The sequence below is a fragment of the Eretmochelys imbricata genome, chromosome 15 (assembly GCF_965152235.1).
Source record: "Eretmochelys imbricata isolate rEreImb1 chromosome 15, rEreImb1.hap1, whole genome shotgun sequence".
Classification (NCBI taxonomy): domain Eukaryota; kingdom Metazoa; phylum Chordata; order Testudines; family Cheloniidae; genus Eretmochelys; species Eretmochelys imbricata.
The window spans coordinates 16,151,704-16,169,667 of record NC_135586.1 but is presented as its reverse complement, the minus strand read 5'-3'; the positions used below and the strand labels follow the sequence as shown (position 1 = coordinate 16,169,667).

The window sequence follows — 17,964 nt, the reverse complement described above, 5'->3', positions numbered from 1 at the left end:
TGATCACCGAACCGGGCAATGGGCCAATCCGCACGAAGTCCTCCTGGAACCGCCATTTTGTTTGTCCGTGTACAGCGCCATGTTTGATATGGGCAAGTTTCCCCATCAGCTCCCCCCCATATAAGCTATAAACAAACCACTGGATATAAAAATATAACTGTTTCAGGAGTGAATAGGCAAATAAATTATTTAAAGAAAAAACTATGTTGACACCTGTGAAGTTCCGCCTTCCGCCCTTTCCCAAAATGGCCGCAGCGGAAGTCTCTTGACTGCCTCAATGGCTGCTAGTGTCAACACGTTGCATTCTGGGAAATGTAGTTTTGTGGGGACAGTGGGCCACAACCTCCAAACATTTTTCGCCCCTTTGCGATGAAAGTGCTCAGTTTTGCTGATTGCCTTCAGCGCTGTTAAAATAGCGCCACGCCTGTAGAAATTAAAAGTCACCCTAAGAGGAGAGGGGCTGGGCTAAGGGATTTCCCCCTCCCTGCCCACCATTTCCCTCAGCCAGCCGATTTCCTGTGGGGGAGGGGAAGGAGCCACTGCATTGATCCTTCCCCGAGCTGTCTAAAGGCGCTTCTGCGGTGTCCCTCGGTGAGATCTCTGAGAAAAGGGGCAGGAGCAGCCGCCGCCAGGATGGTAAGTGCCTGCAGGGGCTCTTGTGTGGGTGTCTGAGAGCTGGGGGAGAGACGGCGGAAGCTGCGGAGTCACCCTGGCTGGATTGTTTACGCAGGCAGGGAGGCGCTAGGGGAGCGTGTACCCGCCAAACGCCCCCCTGCTCTGCGAGAGGGTCGGGCTTTGTCCCCCTGGCTCTAGGGCAGTGAGGGGGATCCTTCAGGGTGTCTGTCTGGGACATATGTAAACCCCTCGGCCTTCCTCTCAGAGAGAGCCAGCTGGGACAGGAGAGATTTTTAAAGCCCTCTCTGGAAACTCCCCCCCCCCCCCCCCAGCAAAATCTTTGCTCCCAAGAGCAGAGAATTGCTTAATAAAGCACCCCCAATTTAGTGTCCCCACTCACTCCCAGACGGTTACAGGGTGGGGTATGGATGGCTTTTTAGAGTAGTAATATTTGGAGTAATCTTAAAGAGTTTGCAATCTGTGTGATCCTGGGCATTTCCTGGGAGGTGCTGACTCAGTGTTCTCCCCTCCCTTTGGTTTACAAGTGAGGATGCTACCCCACTGGATACCTAGGAATGATTCTCTCTCCGCGATGATGAAGACTTCAGCCTGTGTTTATCCATAGGCTGTATGCACTGTCATCTCTTTAATCATTAAAATAAAAGTGCAAGGGTACAAAAATATCCTTCTGCCACACCTATGTTGAATATCTCTTGTCCTGTGCTGAAGAGTTAAAGAAATGACAATCACTTGTATTCCTTGTTCAATTTAAATTAATAGTTTGCACTGTACTCTTGCTGTAGCACTGAACAAATAAATGGTTTTTAGGATGTGTATGCTTATTTCAAATTGAAGTCCATGTCTGTTCTACAGTTTGTAGAATCAATCAAAATTGATTGTGGTGATAAATTACAGATGAATTTTTCACTTTCTTATTTTATGTGTTTCATTGGTACATACATGTGTCTAAACCATATTTATATTAGGAAAAATAAGCACACAGCATTGGTTAAGATGACTGCAATGAAGAACAACCTCCTGAAAATCTTAGTCTGCTGGTGTCTTAGTAAAGTGGATCGATGTTTGCTAACACACTGTCATTTTTCATCCCCCAGTTTTCTTTTAATATGTTTGATCATCCAATCCCCCGGGTTTTCCAGAACCGCTTCTCAACCCAGTATCGTTGCTTCTCAGTATCCATGCTTGCAGGACCTAATGACAGGTCAGATGTGGAGAAAGGCGGGAAGAGTATGTGCATGTTTTATTTTGAATAATAGACTGATGAATGCTATATGTGAATGTTCAGTAGTATTGTTTATGGCAGGCGGTTGCAGAAACAGTATAAGGCCACAAACATAATAAGCATGGAAACATATTGATGGCTTTGTGACTTGAATTAAAGGGGCACTTGCAGGTTAAATAAATAATCTCTTCTCATGTTAATATCATTTAATTGATGTTGGAGTTCCTGATTTAACTCCATGTAAATTAGAAGGCCCATTATTTTTAAAAACAAATGTTTTTAGTTGTCACTAATAAAAGAAGCCATTTAAGCAAATAAGATTTAAAAATCTGTTGTCTTTGCCATATATGTTTTTTGCTTCCTCTTTTGGCTTCACTCAGCTTCAATAAGGAGAATAGATTTGTCAGCTCCACTTTCAGGCTCCCATATGTTAGTCAAATGCTGTGTTTGAGTTGTCAGCACTTGGGTTGTTTAACTCTAACCAAATAAAATTACTTTTGGGAAATATTTTTGTTAGTGTATAAGCTTTTGTAAAACTTTCTAACTTCTCCCATTTGCCCCACTCAGAATCTACATTTTGGATTAAAACTACCAGTTATTGTTTGTCTAGATTGATTCCAATAGAATTTGTAGCTCACAAAGTCGGAACCTGGGTAAAATGCTGTCTCCTAAGAAGGAATGATAAAACTGTACACTGCAGTTGCTTTCTGTAGCCATGCTATTCCTAATCTTATTGTAACTTTCTGATTAATTTCTGCAGTAATTATGCCACCATCTGCCTTGGATCAACTCAGTAAGTAATGTTTATTCTACTGTAAGAACGCTAGAAATATTGTGTTGTATGTCTGTGTAGGCAAACACCAAAAACTGCTTTATGTATCCATTAAGAAGATGTGATTTAAATCAAGATATACCAGGAAAATCCATATTGAGGGTAAAAATCATATGGGTTTTTTTAACATATTTTTTTTGTCAAAAGGTTTGGAGTTCCCTTATCTACACATAGTTCAAACGCTAGGCCAACAGTGTCAGCTTTCTAACAGCGGCTTGACACCATATCACACTTCCATTAATGAAATGAGCGTCCTTTTTTTTGCAAATAATTTGGTGTGTTTGCCAGGATATTGGCTCATTCTCTTGCTAATGTTCAGTCTCTGCAACTTTATAAATCTGCCATGAGCTTTATAAGAAATTGTATCTTTTTCCCCTTCTGCCAGGTCGACTTAACATTACGTACCCTATGTTGTTTAAGCTGACTAATAAAAATTCAGATCGAATGACGCATTGTGGTGTGCTAGAATTTGTGGCTGATGAAGGCATTTGTTACCTTCCACATTGGGTAAGTGGCCTTACACCAAACTGTCAGAATTTAAAGTATAGTATGAATGTGGTGTTGGTGAATATTACAGTAGAATATTTGCTGTAATTGCATTTCACTTGCACAGTTAGCACCTTTTAGTGTTTCAGTCACAGCTAAAGCTTTCCTCTGAGTTAATCAAAGTAATTTGCTGCATGTACTATGTTGTTACTGAGACATAAAGGATCAAGAACAAGTTTTTTCCTGTAATTATACCCAATGCAAACCCACAGAATTCAGGGCAGAATATGACCCAATATATTTTACATATTCTCAAGGGAAATTCCATCTAAAAGTTACCTGTTTCTGTTGCATAGATACTGGTATAGTGTCCTGTCTTTGTCACCAATGATTTTTTGCAGATGATGCAGAACTTGCTTCTGGAGGAAGGAGGCCTGGTGCAGGTAGAGAGTGTTAATCTTCAAGTGGCTACTTACTCAAAATTTCAACCACAAAGTCCAGATTTCCTTGACATCACCAATCCCAAAGCTGTGTATCCTTTCACTTCATCCCAGAGGAAGCAAAAGAAGGGGCTTTGGCACTAGCTTACCCTAAACAGGGGAGGAAAGGCTGGGGCAGCTTTTCAAACATTGTTCATATACGTCCAATACCAGCTTACTGTTACTAATGCCACCTCTGAAAGCTAAGAGGTAAGAGAATGGAATCTGGTAGGAGCCAGAGCAAGTGTGGAGAGATGTGAATTCCCTGCAAAAAGTGTAGCATTCTTCTAAATAAAGGCCTCATGAAATGGGCCAAATCCTGTAGTCCTTGCTCAGGCAAATATTCTTTGCACCAAAGAATAAAAGCCTAAAGTAGGGAATAAAGGATTTTTCCTTAAAATTACTTAATGAGAGCTGCTAGGTACTTGGCACATCTAAAAAATCAGGCCACTGGTTCAGGAGCCTAACTGTAGAAACTTTTTTTTTTTAAAATTCTTGGCTTTTATTTTCCAGACAGTCTGAATAGGTAAATTGTGGTCTGAAGCACATGCCTTGTTTTATTGTCTAGAGAACTTTATTGGGTTTCCCTAAGAACATCTATAAGGGATGTTGAATGCCTAATGCTTGTTAAACTGTCCATGGTACTTATATTTTAAGTCATATGTAAGACAGACCTGGAACCAGAAAATATGAACTTGTTGATGTATAACTTGAATATTGCACTGAAAACAACCATACAGTTCTTCTTAACATAATTCAAAGATTAGAAAATGCTTTGAGAAACTTTGCTTGTCTAACCACTGGGGATGTTATTGCCATCAACTACAATGAGAAGGTACGGTATCTAGTGTAAATAACACTATCTAACTAAACCTGTGTACAGTCCCAGGAAACATAAATGCTGACTCTGCATATGGTTCGCATGGAACCCTAAAAAGACATTTATAGAATCACATAATTTACAGATACTCACATTTGAGTGTCAGTAGTAGCTGAACACGGGACACGCCATGTGTTCAGCTTAAACCACTACCCTGGTCCATCCATTTTTCTGCACATACACGTAAATGGACACTTTGGGAGCTAAATGTCAGGAGCAAATAGACCCAAACAGGAAAGACGTAAGAGTTCCGAAAACAGCCCCAGAGGGACTTTGGACATCTCAGGGAGGCAAGTTCATAGGTGGGACCTTACCCAGGGCCTTGTGGACCCCATGGCAAGTGGGACCCAGATTTTCAGGAGCTACAAATGCAAAATTCTATAGTAGCTTCACCTACCTTTTTTTTTTTTTTAAAAGGTCTTTATTGAATTCTGAGAATGAATAATGCAATCCGTTCAGGAGCCTTGGTGCTGGTCTTAATATTAAATTCTGACTTCTGACACCTTTGATTACTGAACAACTTTTATATTTTCAAATTTTGCTTCTGGGCAAAGTACTTATTTGCCAGGTTTCAGCTCAGTTTGGATAACTTGTGGGTAAATCATAATCCATTTCAGACAAAGGATTATTAGGAGCAAAAGGGCTTCTTATCAGCAGTAAAACTATAGAGGACCATTTTAACATAAATGAGTACAAGACAGTGCAGATATCCTACCTCACCTAACTTGGAGCTGTTTTTTTGGCAACTGGAAATTAGGAGATTCTGAGCCAGATAGCTCGCCTCTGGCCAAATAAATCCCTCCAGCTCTATTGAGGGGCAATGAAAATCTCTAATGTAGAAGAAGTCTTCCATTTTGAAATATAGTCATGATGGGGGCACCCAGAGGCCCTGATCTGATTGGAAGCCTTGTTGTGCTACATGATGTACAAAATTAGAGGTAGACACAGTCTCTGATCTGAAGAGCTTATGGTTCATTGAAATGAATGCTCTCTGATGTGAGAATTTTGCCCAAGTTTCTTTAATCATTAATTTGCACACTAAGAGGAACAGCTTTATATTATACATGTTCCTGTTTCAGATCTACGAGCTTCGGGTAATGGAGACCAAACCTGATAAAGCTGTGTCCATCATAGAGTGTGATATGAATGTAAGTTGAAGTCTTTGTGGCAGGATCTTTATTTTCACTTAAATTATTCTTTTGAGAAGGGGCATCTGATCATGACAATGCTGCATTACAGAAATATAGCTATGCTGTGGGAAAGGTGAGCATTCAGTAATACAGATCCTGTAACCATAAGTGAGTTGCAAGATGAAGGCCACAGGTCATATACTAGGGTTGCCAACTCTGCCTGAAGCTATTCCGGGAGATTCCTTCCCCTCCCCCCCCATATGACGTAATGTCAGGTTCTTAAAATATCCTATTAAAATTTCCTGGATTGCTTTCAATAATCACCAGGAATCCAGCAATTCCAGGCCAATCTTGGAGGGTTGGCAACCCTATCATATGCCCGTAGGTGGCTGAAGTGCCTATAATTCTTGTAGAGCCTTATTTGCAAATTATTCTCTTGGGCATTTTGTTTTATGTACTTATGAAAGATGCAGGTCCATTTGACAGCCTGGAGACTGAAAAGTTAGAACAGCTGCAGCGTGATGTTCCATGCTGCCCTGCCAGTATATTACAACTATGTGCTGAAGAAGCATCTTTTAGAGATGAGTCTCCCACATTCCAATTGTAACATTTTTGCTAATTGAGCTTTTTTAAAAGATCCATTCCCTCTAGTTCAGAATAGAATGGTCGAGTTTGTAGCGATTTTAGGGATGGCATATGGTGATGATTAAAAAAAATGTGGCTCTGTTTAAAAAAACAACAACATTTCTTGCTATAAAAACAGGTGGATTTTGATGCACCTTTGGGATACAAAGAACCAGAAAGACACACACAACATGAGGAGAGCACAGTAAGTTAAGTTCATTCTTGTTCTCTACAGTGCATTCTCTCTAGTTGCCTTCTTTTCTTACTGTGGCTGTTATGGAGCAAAGATCACTAATGGACGCCTCTTTCTGAAAAGGTCTTGAGATCAGATAGTTCAGCCATACATTTTATTTCCAAGATGCTCTTGCCTACACTTCTTTTCCTTCCTCACCCCACCCTATGGAGATTGTTCATGTAGAGCAACCTATTTCCAGGACAAAAACTTTGTCAAAAGAATTCATGTTCAGTGAGTTTATAAAATACCTGTAAAAGTTTCATTCTGTAGGAAATCCATGAAACAATTCATGTTAATTTTGCATAACACAGCATGAATGTAATGAAACAGCTTGTTTCTCCTCTCCTTCCTAGGACGTTGAAGCAGACCACAGTGGCTATGTGAGCGACCTAGGATTTCGTGTAAGTATCTTCTTTCAGTCTGGTAGTGTTGTGGGCAAATCTATCAGCTGGGAAGGTGAAAACATATTCCCTGCAACTGCACAAATCCAGTTCCTTTGCTCAGGGCTTTTCTTTTACTTAGAAACAAAGATGCAAAGCAACCCAGTCTCGCCACCTCACAAAGGTTTGTCTTAGTCCTCGTCTCGCCTTTCCCGGCTGAGGCTTCCCCCAGCCAGCTCCTGCTTGCTGCAGGTGTTTCCTTCTCAGGACTTCCAGGTGTGACAGGCCCCTTTCCTGGGCTTGGGCTGTCCTTTCCTGAGGCTAGGCTGCCTCTATTTATAGCAGATGCTGCTTACAACATGTAATCACACAACAGCCTGGCCTTGGAACACTGAGATGTGCACATGCACCCTAGGACCAACACTAGAGTCCTGTGGTTTTCACAAATGTGAAATAACACCACAAAATAAAATGAAAACCTCATCCTGGAGCTGCTGTGCCTGTGGCTCCTCTCCCACAGGGCAGGGTCTGGTTCCATGCTCAGGTTTGGCCTGTTCACCCTTCCGTCATCATGTCATCCCCAGAGCGGGGAGCTGGGCCCAGCCCTGTGGGACGGGAGCCACTGCTGCAGGGTGAGTGCAAGGTGGGCTCGCTCTGCAACCCCCTGTCCCCGCCTCAGGACCTCCCAACCCCTCCAGGGGAAAACATGTAATCTCCCACTCCAGCGTGGATAAAACGAAATAATACAAACCTATTAAAAAAAATAAAACAAAACAAAACCTTAATGTATTTTAAAAAAAAAAATCACAGGGTGCTAATCACCTTGTTACACCTCCCAAAAGAAGTGTGTAAGATTCTGTGTAATAGGTTCTCCCTGCAAGGCATTTTCTCAGGAGCTTCTGATATATAAATACAGCAGTAACTTGTGTTCTGAATCCATAGTAAATATTACCACTCAAGACTCTGATGGCTTGTGTGTAATGGAAGTAACACTTAAGTATCTAACAGTACCTAAAGGAAGTGAATTTTGTTTATAAACTGTTACTGGGAGCACAAACAAGGCGTCCCCTCTGGACATTTGCTTAGCACTGGCATAGCTGTCCAAGAGGCTTGTATATCAATAACTAAGATTTAGAGTAAAAGTTTCTTCTATTGTAAATGTCATAAAATGATGAACTGACTTGTGAAACAATCATGCTTGTGTAGTATTCATGTGTTTAGCCGTTCTGAGATTCAGCCACGTACATCTTTAAGCCAGTCTGACATTCCATCCAGTAGCGTGCAGGGATCTGTGCACATTGTACAACAGACCCCCATATATACTTTTACAGAGGTACTCTTGCAAATTACATGCAATTAATGGTGTGGGAGTAGTTCCAGTGTTCTAAGCTAGGGCACAAATCACAGCCCTAGGAAAAATCACTGCCCCTGGGCCTTCAGTCTCTGTCCCAGTCCAGTTGTCTAGACCCTGTACTATAGTCACTGTCCTTTCAGTCAAGGAAGACCAGAGGTAAATTCTTTCTTGTAGCAAGAGCAGTTTAGGTTGGACATTAGGAAAAACTTCCTAATTGTCCAGAGTGGTTAAGCACTAGAATAAATTGCCCAGGGAGATTGTGGAATCTCCATCATTGGAGATTTTTAAGAGCAGGCTAGACAAACACCTGTCAGGGATGGTCTAGATAATACTTAGTCCTGACTTAAGTGCAGGGGACTGAATTAGAAGACCTCTTGAGGTCCCTTCCAGTCCTACGATTCTATAAGCAGTCAATGCTATTTGATTGGCAGGAAAGGTGCTGGCCAGTGATGGTGGGTGCTCTCTACTGTTCCTGAGGAGCCAAGAGATGGGAACTGAAATACCGGTCTAAACTCTTGCATGGCAGTGCAGAATACTAACACTAGTCCACTAGATCAGCACCAATCTTGAATCAGGCCCTGTGCCCATTTTAGCCTTTTTAAAAAACAAAAATACATGCTTGCAGTGCTCTTCTTTAACAAGAAGGTGGAACGTGCAGAAATGACTTTCTGCTTTATACCTGTAGGCATTCTCTGGCTCTGGGAACAGACTAGATGGCAAGAAGAAAGGTGTCGAGCCTAGTCCCTCGCCAATTAAACCAGGAGACATTCGAAGGTTAGCCCATTTCATTCAGATTTCTACAGGTGGAAGGTTAATGTTTGAACAGAATGAATCATTCTTGATGTGTTTGTCTGCTTCTGTCATATCAGTGAGAACCTGATTTCCCCAAATGTATTTAATATACGTTGCTTTGAGAGTGGTCAGATAATCACATGGACTCAGATCTGTAAAGGTATTTAGATATTGCTGCTCTCAGCATTGCAATGAACACCTAACTGACTAGGAGCCTATATTTCATTTTCAAAAGGCATTTAGGCACTTGAGTATAAATCCCATTAACTATCAGTATAAATACTTTTACAAAACTTGGCCATGGTCTTGTTTTGTTTCCTGACAGGATAACTGCAAAAGCATTTCTAAACAGGGCAGATTGATTTAACTCAAAGCAATGTAAATCACCAATTTTAATCAGGATTTAATGAGCAACCAGGAAACCTTGATTTAAATCATCAATTTTAATTGTTTGCATCTGTACTTTTAGTTATTTTCCTAAAGAAAAGTTGATTCTCATAGAATAGTAACAATTAAAACACGTTGATTTGCAATTAAATATAGCCTTTACACTAAATTTGGTTCTTCTTGCTAACCAGGAAGCTATGGCTTAATTTACATTCAGATTCTTAATCTTTACAGTTTTTATTATTTTAGAAAACTGTGAATGATGCATTTCTTATGTACTAGATTTTTTTTTCCTTTTAATTTGTATCATGTTCTATTTGCATGGAAATTCAAACTCGATTAAAAATGCACAAAAACAGCATTTTAATTGTTTTATTAAAAAAACTACCTTAAAAGTGATGGATACATAAGAAGAAAGATTATCAGAAGGCTTATCAAAACATATTTTTCATTTAAAACTAATACATTTATTAACCAAAGAAAATATTGTGTGTAGGTAAGGAATTGACATGCTTCTTTCTGATCATATTTCCTTCAAAATGTTAGAACTAGTAGATCTTACTCTCTCACCTAATTTTATTCATAGATTGGAACAGGAAAACAAGCTTTCTTGCTTTTCAACTCCCAAGTGGTCTCTCAACTTTGAATGAACTGATGTGATTGAATTAGTTGAATAAACTGAAATTAAGAAAATATCCTCTTTGCACCTGCAGAACAGGCCAGTGCTGTCAAAAGCTGGTTTAGCACTTCAACAAACTCTGGTTCCAGATGCTTAGCCAGTGATTACCACCAACTCAGTGGTTTGACTTTCTTTAAAACTTGGCAACAAACGTGCTACTTAATATTATTTTTTGTATTTAATTTAAATTGTTTTAGTAGATTAAAGTTAATTTAGGCCTTATTCTATGTTATCAAATTTCAAAATTAGATTTATTTTTAAGCTGTATTTATTTTAAATAAAAAATATCCAATTGAAATTTTAAAAAATCAATTTCCCTCCACCCTGCTTCTGAATTAATACTCACTATAGTAATGGTCCTATGAAGATGCGTGCATCCAGCTTCTACCTTAGTTTTCCACATATGCTTGGACCAGTAAAATTTAATCCCTCTTGGAAAGTGCAGACATGATGCATGTACATGGCTGCAGACAACTTAACTAAAGTGAATCATCACAGATATTTCTTTACAACATTTGCTCAGCTCTAATAAATAAATCTTTGTGAGCACATCGGACTCAGACCATAATAATCCTAATGACAGCTCTTCAGAAGGAATGGTTAGGATGATACTCAAGAAAAACAAAACAAAAAACCAACAAAAACTGTAGAGAATAGTCCTGGCTATTGTTTGTCACATTTATTCCCATGACAAGAGTCTAAAGGTTTATTCAGTACCTTAATATCTCAATCTTCCTTTCCCAGAGGAATACCCAATTATGACTTCAAAATCGGTAGGATCACATTCATTAGAAATTCACGACCACTAGTCAAGAAAGTTGAAGAGGTGAGTAAACCTCTGTACCTTGCCATATTTGTAGAGAACTTAATACAGTGGAATTAACAGTTGTTGAAGGGGTCTGCATTGCTAGTGGGCCCCAACTCCAGCAAACCTGCTCAAATACTATGACTTGTTGACTGATTATGCAGACCCATCTTATGTCAGAACAAGTAAGAAAAAAAATATGCTAATTATAAGTGTTATAAATCACTGAAACCTAGTTTAAATAATTTTTTTAATGACATGAGCAAAGTTCCCTTCATGGAAGGCTTTTTTGGGGAATATTGTGGTCCTTGATGTGTGGCTTCAGATCAGCGTGTGATCACTTATCTCATGATAAATCTTCAACAGTGGGACTATTGTTGACTGCAGGGCCTTTTCTTCCACCATAGGGTGTAACTCCTATTCAAAGCAGTGGGAGTTATTTGTCCCCTGTTTGTAGCACAGTAACTATTGTGCGGTCAACCAGCTTTGCCACTAAAGGTCTGTATGTTAGCATTTTAGTGCGATGAGCCTTAATCTCTTTTATCTCTGAAATGGTGAATAACGGTGTGGGGGGGGGTTACTGGCAGTAAAAATTAAGAGCTTCTTGCTGAGCATGATCAGATCCATTGTTTAGGCTCCCTGGCTTTGCCAATTCACAGCCTGTGATTGCTCATGGAGACCTTAAATTTTAAAACTACTCAATGATATTGAATATTATCTACAGGACAGAAAGCTCTGATGTTCTTATGTTAGCTAACATAAAAAGATTTGCCTTGTATAAGCTTGGAGGAGGAAATATAAAATGGAAGTGATGCAAAGGGATTTTGAATTAAATCTACAAAAGGTCACTGAAACACTAGCAACTTTTGGGGAAGGAACCTGTTTTCTGTGTAAATTTATGGATGTGAAATGTCAGTAGCCAGTGGAGTAGTGCTTTTATGATGGAATGTTGTCTGAAGCAGGTCTTCTCTTTGTTCAATAATAACAAAAACTGAACCTAAACAAATCTCTTCTCCCTCCTACATTCAGGATGACTCTGGCAGCCGGTTCATTGCATTTTCAGGAGAAGGCCAGTCCCTGCGCAAGAAGGGAAGAAAACCATAAATTATGGAACCTTTTGGCCAATTGGGGAGAATAAAATAACATTGCAGCGCATTGGATCTTAGTTATTGGGTTTGAGAGGAGGGAGGCTATTGGTCATTTGTAACACGTGGACACTTTGGTTTTGATTTTACTTTAAAGTGGAGTTAGCAATTTAGGAATTCTTATTTTTCAATTGAAAACTAAGCTCCAGGAGCTTGTAGTAGTTATTTTGTATGCTGGAAAGAGAAGTTGTTAGAGAAACCTAAGAAACAAATCCACCAAGCTGTACCTTATTCAAAGGATCAATGCCTTTCTGCTGTCTCAATTCTGAAGACTTGATACTACTTTCTTTGATATCCCCCATGATGATGATATCATGTTGCTCTGAGCTTGTTAATTTTCCTTGTACATTTGTTTACCACACTTTCAAACCACCTTTCCAGTGCCATGTTCTCCACAAACCAAGGCACGTGTTTAGGTGGCATAAGACATCCGTGGGAGGACTTTATCTGATCTTTAGGTTGGTTTCTTACTTAACGCCTAAGAAAACAAGAAGTCCCAAGCTCTGACGGAGAACCAAATACTTTCCTTGTCAGTTGTTGTAATTAAATATATGGCTTAATACCTTTCTAATAGTTAAGATACAATAGGTCAGCTTAATATCCAGCAGTTACAAGTGAATCAGCAGCATAGATATGGACGGTAAGAACATGACTTCTTGTGAGTTGTGCTGGATAACTGAGTACAAATGTCCAGCTCCCTCTTCTTTTAGAAGAGTGGTGTGTTTCCTACATCTGACACAGGATCTTTAATCTTCTTTTCCTCTTCCTTTTACATTGACATGATCTAGTTTGTGCAGCCTCCCTAAAAATGGCGTAACTTTTCTTTACTCAGCTATACCTCCTCCTCAAGCCTGGCTTAAGGCAGGGCTCAGGGGCTGTCCATGTTTGATTACTCTCAAATAAAGCAATAGACATTTTAAAAAATGCTACATCAGAAAAATCCACTGCATCCTGCCCATCTCTAAAGCCAAAACACTATTTCCCTACAATGTGACCTATACCAAGAGAAGGCTGATAGAAAAACATGCATTTTGAAGGCAACTTTGTTTTTAGATAAAAACCATTCCACATCTGCTGGCCTATGGGAGGTGGGCTACTACCTTTATCGCTCCAGAAGTGAATCATAACAAGAATGGCATGATCATCTGCTATTAGCCAGAACTGAGCATGTAGAAATATGCAGTAGACAACAGTGAATGATCATTCATAGCTGTCTACAACAACTTCCTTAGTCACATAATAGAAATTGGATGGATCTATTATGTCAAAAGCAAAACAACATTTATCTCCTCATAGTGACTCTTACTTGATGAGTAAGAGTATTGGTACCCATAGCAATGGCTCTCATTTACACCGTTCAAGTCTGAAGTACCCTGGAGTACAGTGACAGCTAGAGTGGGGGGTGGGGAGGTGTTTGCTTTCGGCTCATCTCTATCCGCCATGTCTGTTGCATTTATAAGACTTCTCAAATCTCCTTAGTAAGGCAATTTTACCCTTACCAAAGGTGACCATACAGTCAAAGGTTTGCAACTAGTGTGTGGTTCATGAGAAACTTCATTTTAATTATAGATTTTGCTAACATAATTTATAATTAAGCATATATAATAAACATTATAACAAGTTATTTTATATCAACTAGAATTGCTTTGTAGTAGGTCTTTCCGTGTGAGGTGAATGTAACATCCCTGAGCAGCGGATGTTGAATGTGTGCACTGTGGGGAAAACAGGTGTCTGGGGTGGGGGGAGAAGGTAGCAGGGCCCTTCCCTATTACATAAAATCTGAAGAATTTTGTTGAAAAGAGCAATCATGCAATGAGCTGTATAACATTTATTTAATCTTCCCTGGTGTGAATAGAGCTATGCAGTCACGTGGGCCCTCTCATCTCTAGGGTTATTGCTCCTCATTGGTCTTGTGGCCAAAGCATTATCCCCTATTTCTTAGTCTGAAGTCCTGTTGGAGATGACATCTCCTAACTGCTCTTCCTGTTTTTTTGTTTGGCAATACTGTTTCCCAAGCTGTGGAGGTGGGTCACTGGTACCTGCACTGGGACCTGTGCTGTTCAACATATTAATAAACGACCTGGAAACGGGAGTGAACAGTGAAGAGGAAAAGTTTGCAGATGACACAAAGTTATTCAAGACAGTAATATCCAAAGCTGACTGCAAAGCATTGCAGGGGATGTCACAAATGTGGGTGACTGGGCAATAAACTAGCCGATTAAATTCAATTTTGAGAAATGCAAGTAATGCACATTGGGAAAAAATAATCCCAACTACACATACAAAATGATGTGTTCTAAATTAGCTGTTAACCACTCAAGAAAGAGATCTTGGAGTCACCATGGATAATGCTCTGAAAACTTCAGCTCAATGCATAGCAGCAGTCAAAGAGGCTAACAGAATGTTAGTAACTATCAGGAAAGGGATAGAAAAATAAGAGAAACTATCATAATGCCACTGTATAATCCTTGATGCACCCACACCTTGAATACCGTGTCCAGTTCTGGTGGTCTCATCTGAAAAAGGATATAGTGCAACTGGAAAACATTCAAAGCAGGGGGACGATGATGATGAAGAGCACGGAATGGCTTCCGCATGAGGAGAGACTAAAAACATTAGTCCTGTTCAGTTTAGAGAAGAGGCAACTAAAGAGGGATCTGATAGAGATCTATAAAATGATGAAAGGTGTAGAAAGTGGATAGAGACGTATTATTTTCCCTTTCCCACAATACAAAGAAACAAAACAGAGGGAGAGGGGCCTTCACTTGATTAAATTGACCTGTGGAACTCACTGCCATGGTATGTCCCAATGGCCAAAAGTATAGCTGGGTTCAGAAAAGAACTAGATAAGAAAATTGAGGATAGGCTATTAGCCAAGATGGTCAGGGATGCAACACCATGCTTGAGGCAACCCTAAACCTCTGACTACAGAGACTGGGAGGGGGAAGACAGGGGAACACTGCAACTGCCCTGTTCTCTACACTCCCTTTGAAGCTCTGGTACTGGCCACTCTCAGAGACAGGATACTGAGATAGATCAACCATTGGTGTGACCCAGTATGGCAGTTCTGATGTTCCTATGGGAAAACCTGGGGTCAAAGAATTAATTGTGACTTCTGCATAACATCATTTAAGCCAACATGAGTACCCTCTTTTTGCACCATTAAATAACAAAACATGCAGCTGGAGCTAAATTCTGTGCATAGGACATGGGGATTAATTAATATTCTAAATCCTTAATTTGGAAATGAAACCATGCACAAAGAAAATGACAATTTAAAATAATCTGTTTACATTATACAATTATTGTCCAGACAAGACAGTAATACTAAGCAACCCTGTCCAACCTGAAAGCAAGATGGGTCACAAAACACACCCACCCTTAAAAAGTTACTCAACAGAACCCATCATATACAGAAAGGAAAAAAAACACGTCCCTCCCAGCACCATAAATTACAACTAAACAGTTTTAGAAACAAGCACAAATTTTCTCGCACACACAACTAGTTCTGTTTTTTTCACAACATTAGATAGCTTCACCGAAGTGAAGCCTCAAAAAATTAGATAGAAACTCATAAATGTTCCTCTCCACGGAAATCTTTAGTAAAAGGCGAAAGATTTATACGATCTGAAGAGAAACCAGAGTATACTCCACGCTTTGCAGAAGGGCTCCCAGGGCAACAGCAACACTTCACTACCTCACGGTGACTCTCCTGACGGGTGGCTAAACCCCCCGTCTTTACAGCCTGTTGCACGGGCCCGATTAAAGCGCGCGTTTGCTCCTCGGAACCAGGGTCCCTGCGAGCAAACCCAGCCCATGGATCAGGGACGCGGCTCAGGGTGCGCAATGCATCACGGGTATGAAAATTAGCATTCCCGGGTACATCGGAGAGGGCGGGGGAGCCCCGGCCTCCGAGCTGCGGCTGCGGCCCCTGGAACGCGGCTCTGGGCGGGGCGCTGGCGCGCGGGCTCCCCGCAGCCCACGAGTTACCCGGAGCCACGCGCGAGACGCCCCCGGGCCGGGAGCCTGCGGGGGCAGGTGCGGTGCAGTCGGGCTCGGGGCGCTGGTCGCTCCCGTTTGCCCGCGAGAAGGGGCCGGTGCAAGGGCCGCTGAGCCGCCCCGGGCGAGCTGGTGGGGCCGGAGCGGCCACTGCCCGGAGTCTGCAGGGGCTCCCGCCCCGGGGCAGCAGAGATCGGCCGGCTCCTCCCCAGCCTCCGCCGCCCCCTCTGCAGGCCGCGCAAGGAACAAGGGGGTGTTACTCCTCTCGCATCTGCAGCCCACTGAAATGTTCACACGTGTTGGATCCTCGGGATACAGAGAACTGCACAGCACTGTGCTCCGAGAGACTCGGGGAAATGGTCTCTTGGGGCTGATGCTGGAGCCCTTACTCAGGTTAGTCAGTGAGCACTTAGTCTCGAATAGGGCTCCTCACGTAAGTGCTCACCAAAGTAATGGTTGCCCAGTGTGACCCCAGGGTTCTCAGACTCAGGACTGCAGTTATTGGGGCAGCAGATTATTAATTACTGTTATTTAATATTTTTAATATGGCAGCACCCAGAGGCTCCGATCAGGATCAGGGCCCCACTGCTCTGGGACTAGACAAAAAGGTAGAAAAGTTCCCTGCCCTGAAGAACTTACAGTGAAAGAAGACAAGTGTTATACAAAGTGTGGAGAAAAGAGAGACAAAATGTTTTCAAAATCCCTATCAAATCCTCTCCTGGCTAAAAACTCAGTTATTGGTCACACACCTGTGTATAAGAAGATTCACTTGAGTTGCGTGGTTGGAAAGCCCAAGTGGTTACACATCTGAGGTTAAACAGTAATTTGGTAATTTTATTGAAATCCAGAAAGAATCAAAATCTGTCCCTAATTGAGAGAGAGAGAGATGGGGAGTAATCTTCATTCTTGTGAGTTTCTCAGTAGCTATTACATTGATTTTAAAATAGAATGGGCCAAATTCTCTCCTGGCATAAGAAAGGCAAAGCTCTGCTGGTGTAAATGGAATTACATGCAGTTACACCAACAAAGAGTCTGGCCCCATGAGGCAAATGGTGCATACTGAGTATCGCTTTACAGATTCCATCATGCTCATTTCACTGCTAAGAAAGTTGTTCACATCTTGAGTATCTGTCACTGATTGTAGTGAGGGGTTCCCTTTCACAATGGCAAAAGCATTTGTTTTTTTCCAGACTTCGAAAACATCTGAAGAGATCTAGCTTTCCCTTTTCTGAAAAATTCCTGATTTTTCAAGAGATGCCAATCATAGAAAATGTTAGCTCCAAGGGGGAAAGCTTAGAAAGGTAGCAGTGGGTGAACACAACAGGTTATCATGGAACCTTAACCATAGCAGTTGCAGTAGGAAGCAGCATGACAGCTGCAATCCATCCAATACTCTGGAGGGCATTCTGCGCCCAAAACACAGGCTAGGAGGGAACATGGGAGCTGCAGCTGACTTGTGGGCTGTGTAGCCCCCTCTGGGAAGGAAGGCGACCCCAGCCAGCCTGGAGTGCCGGAGGCCATAACAATGGGTGCTGCATAAAAATACAGGAGCAGCCAAACTTCAATCTAACTAGGGCTCCACTGAAAACGTGCCACTGCACCTGCATGAAACAGAACTTATTCCTGGGGGAATTCTGTGCCAATAAATTAACAATTCTGCACCAAAAAGATAAAAATTCTGCACACAATATTTTAAAATTCTGCATATTTTAATTGTCAAAATTTGGACATTTATTTAAAAATACCTGTCAGCAAGTATGTCTGTAACAATACAGACAAACAAAAAGACTCAGAAAATATTTTTTGACAAATAGATTCCTTACTATGCATATTAAAACAGAACTCTGAGTAATAATTCCTTTAAACTCAATACAGAACCGTATTTCCCACACTCCTCAG

The 17,964-nt window shown here is 41.1% G+C and overlaps 1 protein-coding gene and 1 non-coding gene across 3 annotated transcripts; one reads left to right on the top strand and one right to left on the bottom strand.

Moving 5' to 3' along the window:
- The first annotated feature begins 358 nt into the window (after window positions 1–358).
- Window positions 359–12,076, top strand: UFD1 (ubiquitin recognition factor in ER associated degradation 1). Of its 2 annotated transcripts, none has more exons than XM_077834689.1 (12): window positions 359–636; window positions 1,731–1,837; window positions 2,619–2,651; window positions 3,076–3,197; window positions 3,578–3,708; window positions 4,418–4,490; window positions 5,615–5,683; window positions 6,429–6,494; window positions 6,878–6,925; window positions 8,944–9,032; window positions 10,861–10,942; window positions 11,951–12,076. In XM_077834689.1, exons 2-12 carry the CDS (start codon window positions 1,831–1,833, stop codon window positions 12,023–12,025), a joined length of 795 nt encoding a protein of 264 aa, XP_077690815.1. In that variant the 5' UTR covers window positions 359–636; window positions 1,731–1,830; the 3' UTR covers window positions 12,026–12,076. The 2 variants fall into 2 exon arrangements, with proteins under 2 accessions (XP_077690815.1, XP_077690814.1); XM_077834688.1 differs by having other exon boundaries at window positions 1,731–1,863.
- A 3,521-nt stretch (window positions 12,077–15,597) lies between these two features.
- LOC144275907 (U5 spliceosomal RNA) lies at window positions 15,598–15,713 on the bottom strand. The gene has a single exon (XR_013348139.1). It is a non-coding gene; the product is annotated as a U5 spliceosomal RNA (small nuclear RNA).
- Window positions 15,714–17,964: the final 2,251 nt, after the last annotated feature.

Excerpts from the sequence above, each read along its gene's own strand:
- UFD1 (XM_077834688.1), top strand. Across the intron at positions 1,864-2,618 it reads TGTGGAGAAAGGCGGGAAGA|TAATTATGCCACCATCTGCC; the intron begins GTATGTGCATGT and ends TAATTTCTGCAG. Across the intron at positions 6,926-8,943 it reads TGAGCGACCTAGGATTTCGT|GCATTCTCTGGCTCTGGGAA; the intron begins GTAAGTATCTTC and ends TTATACCTGTAG.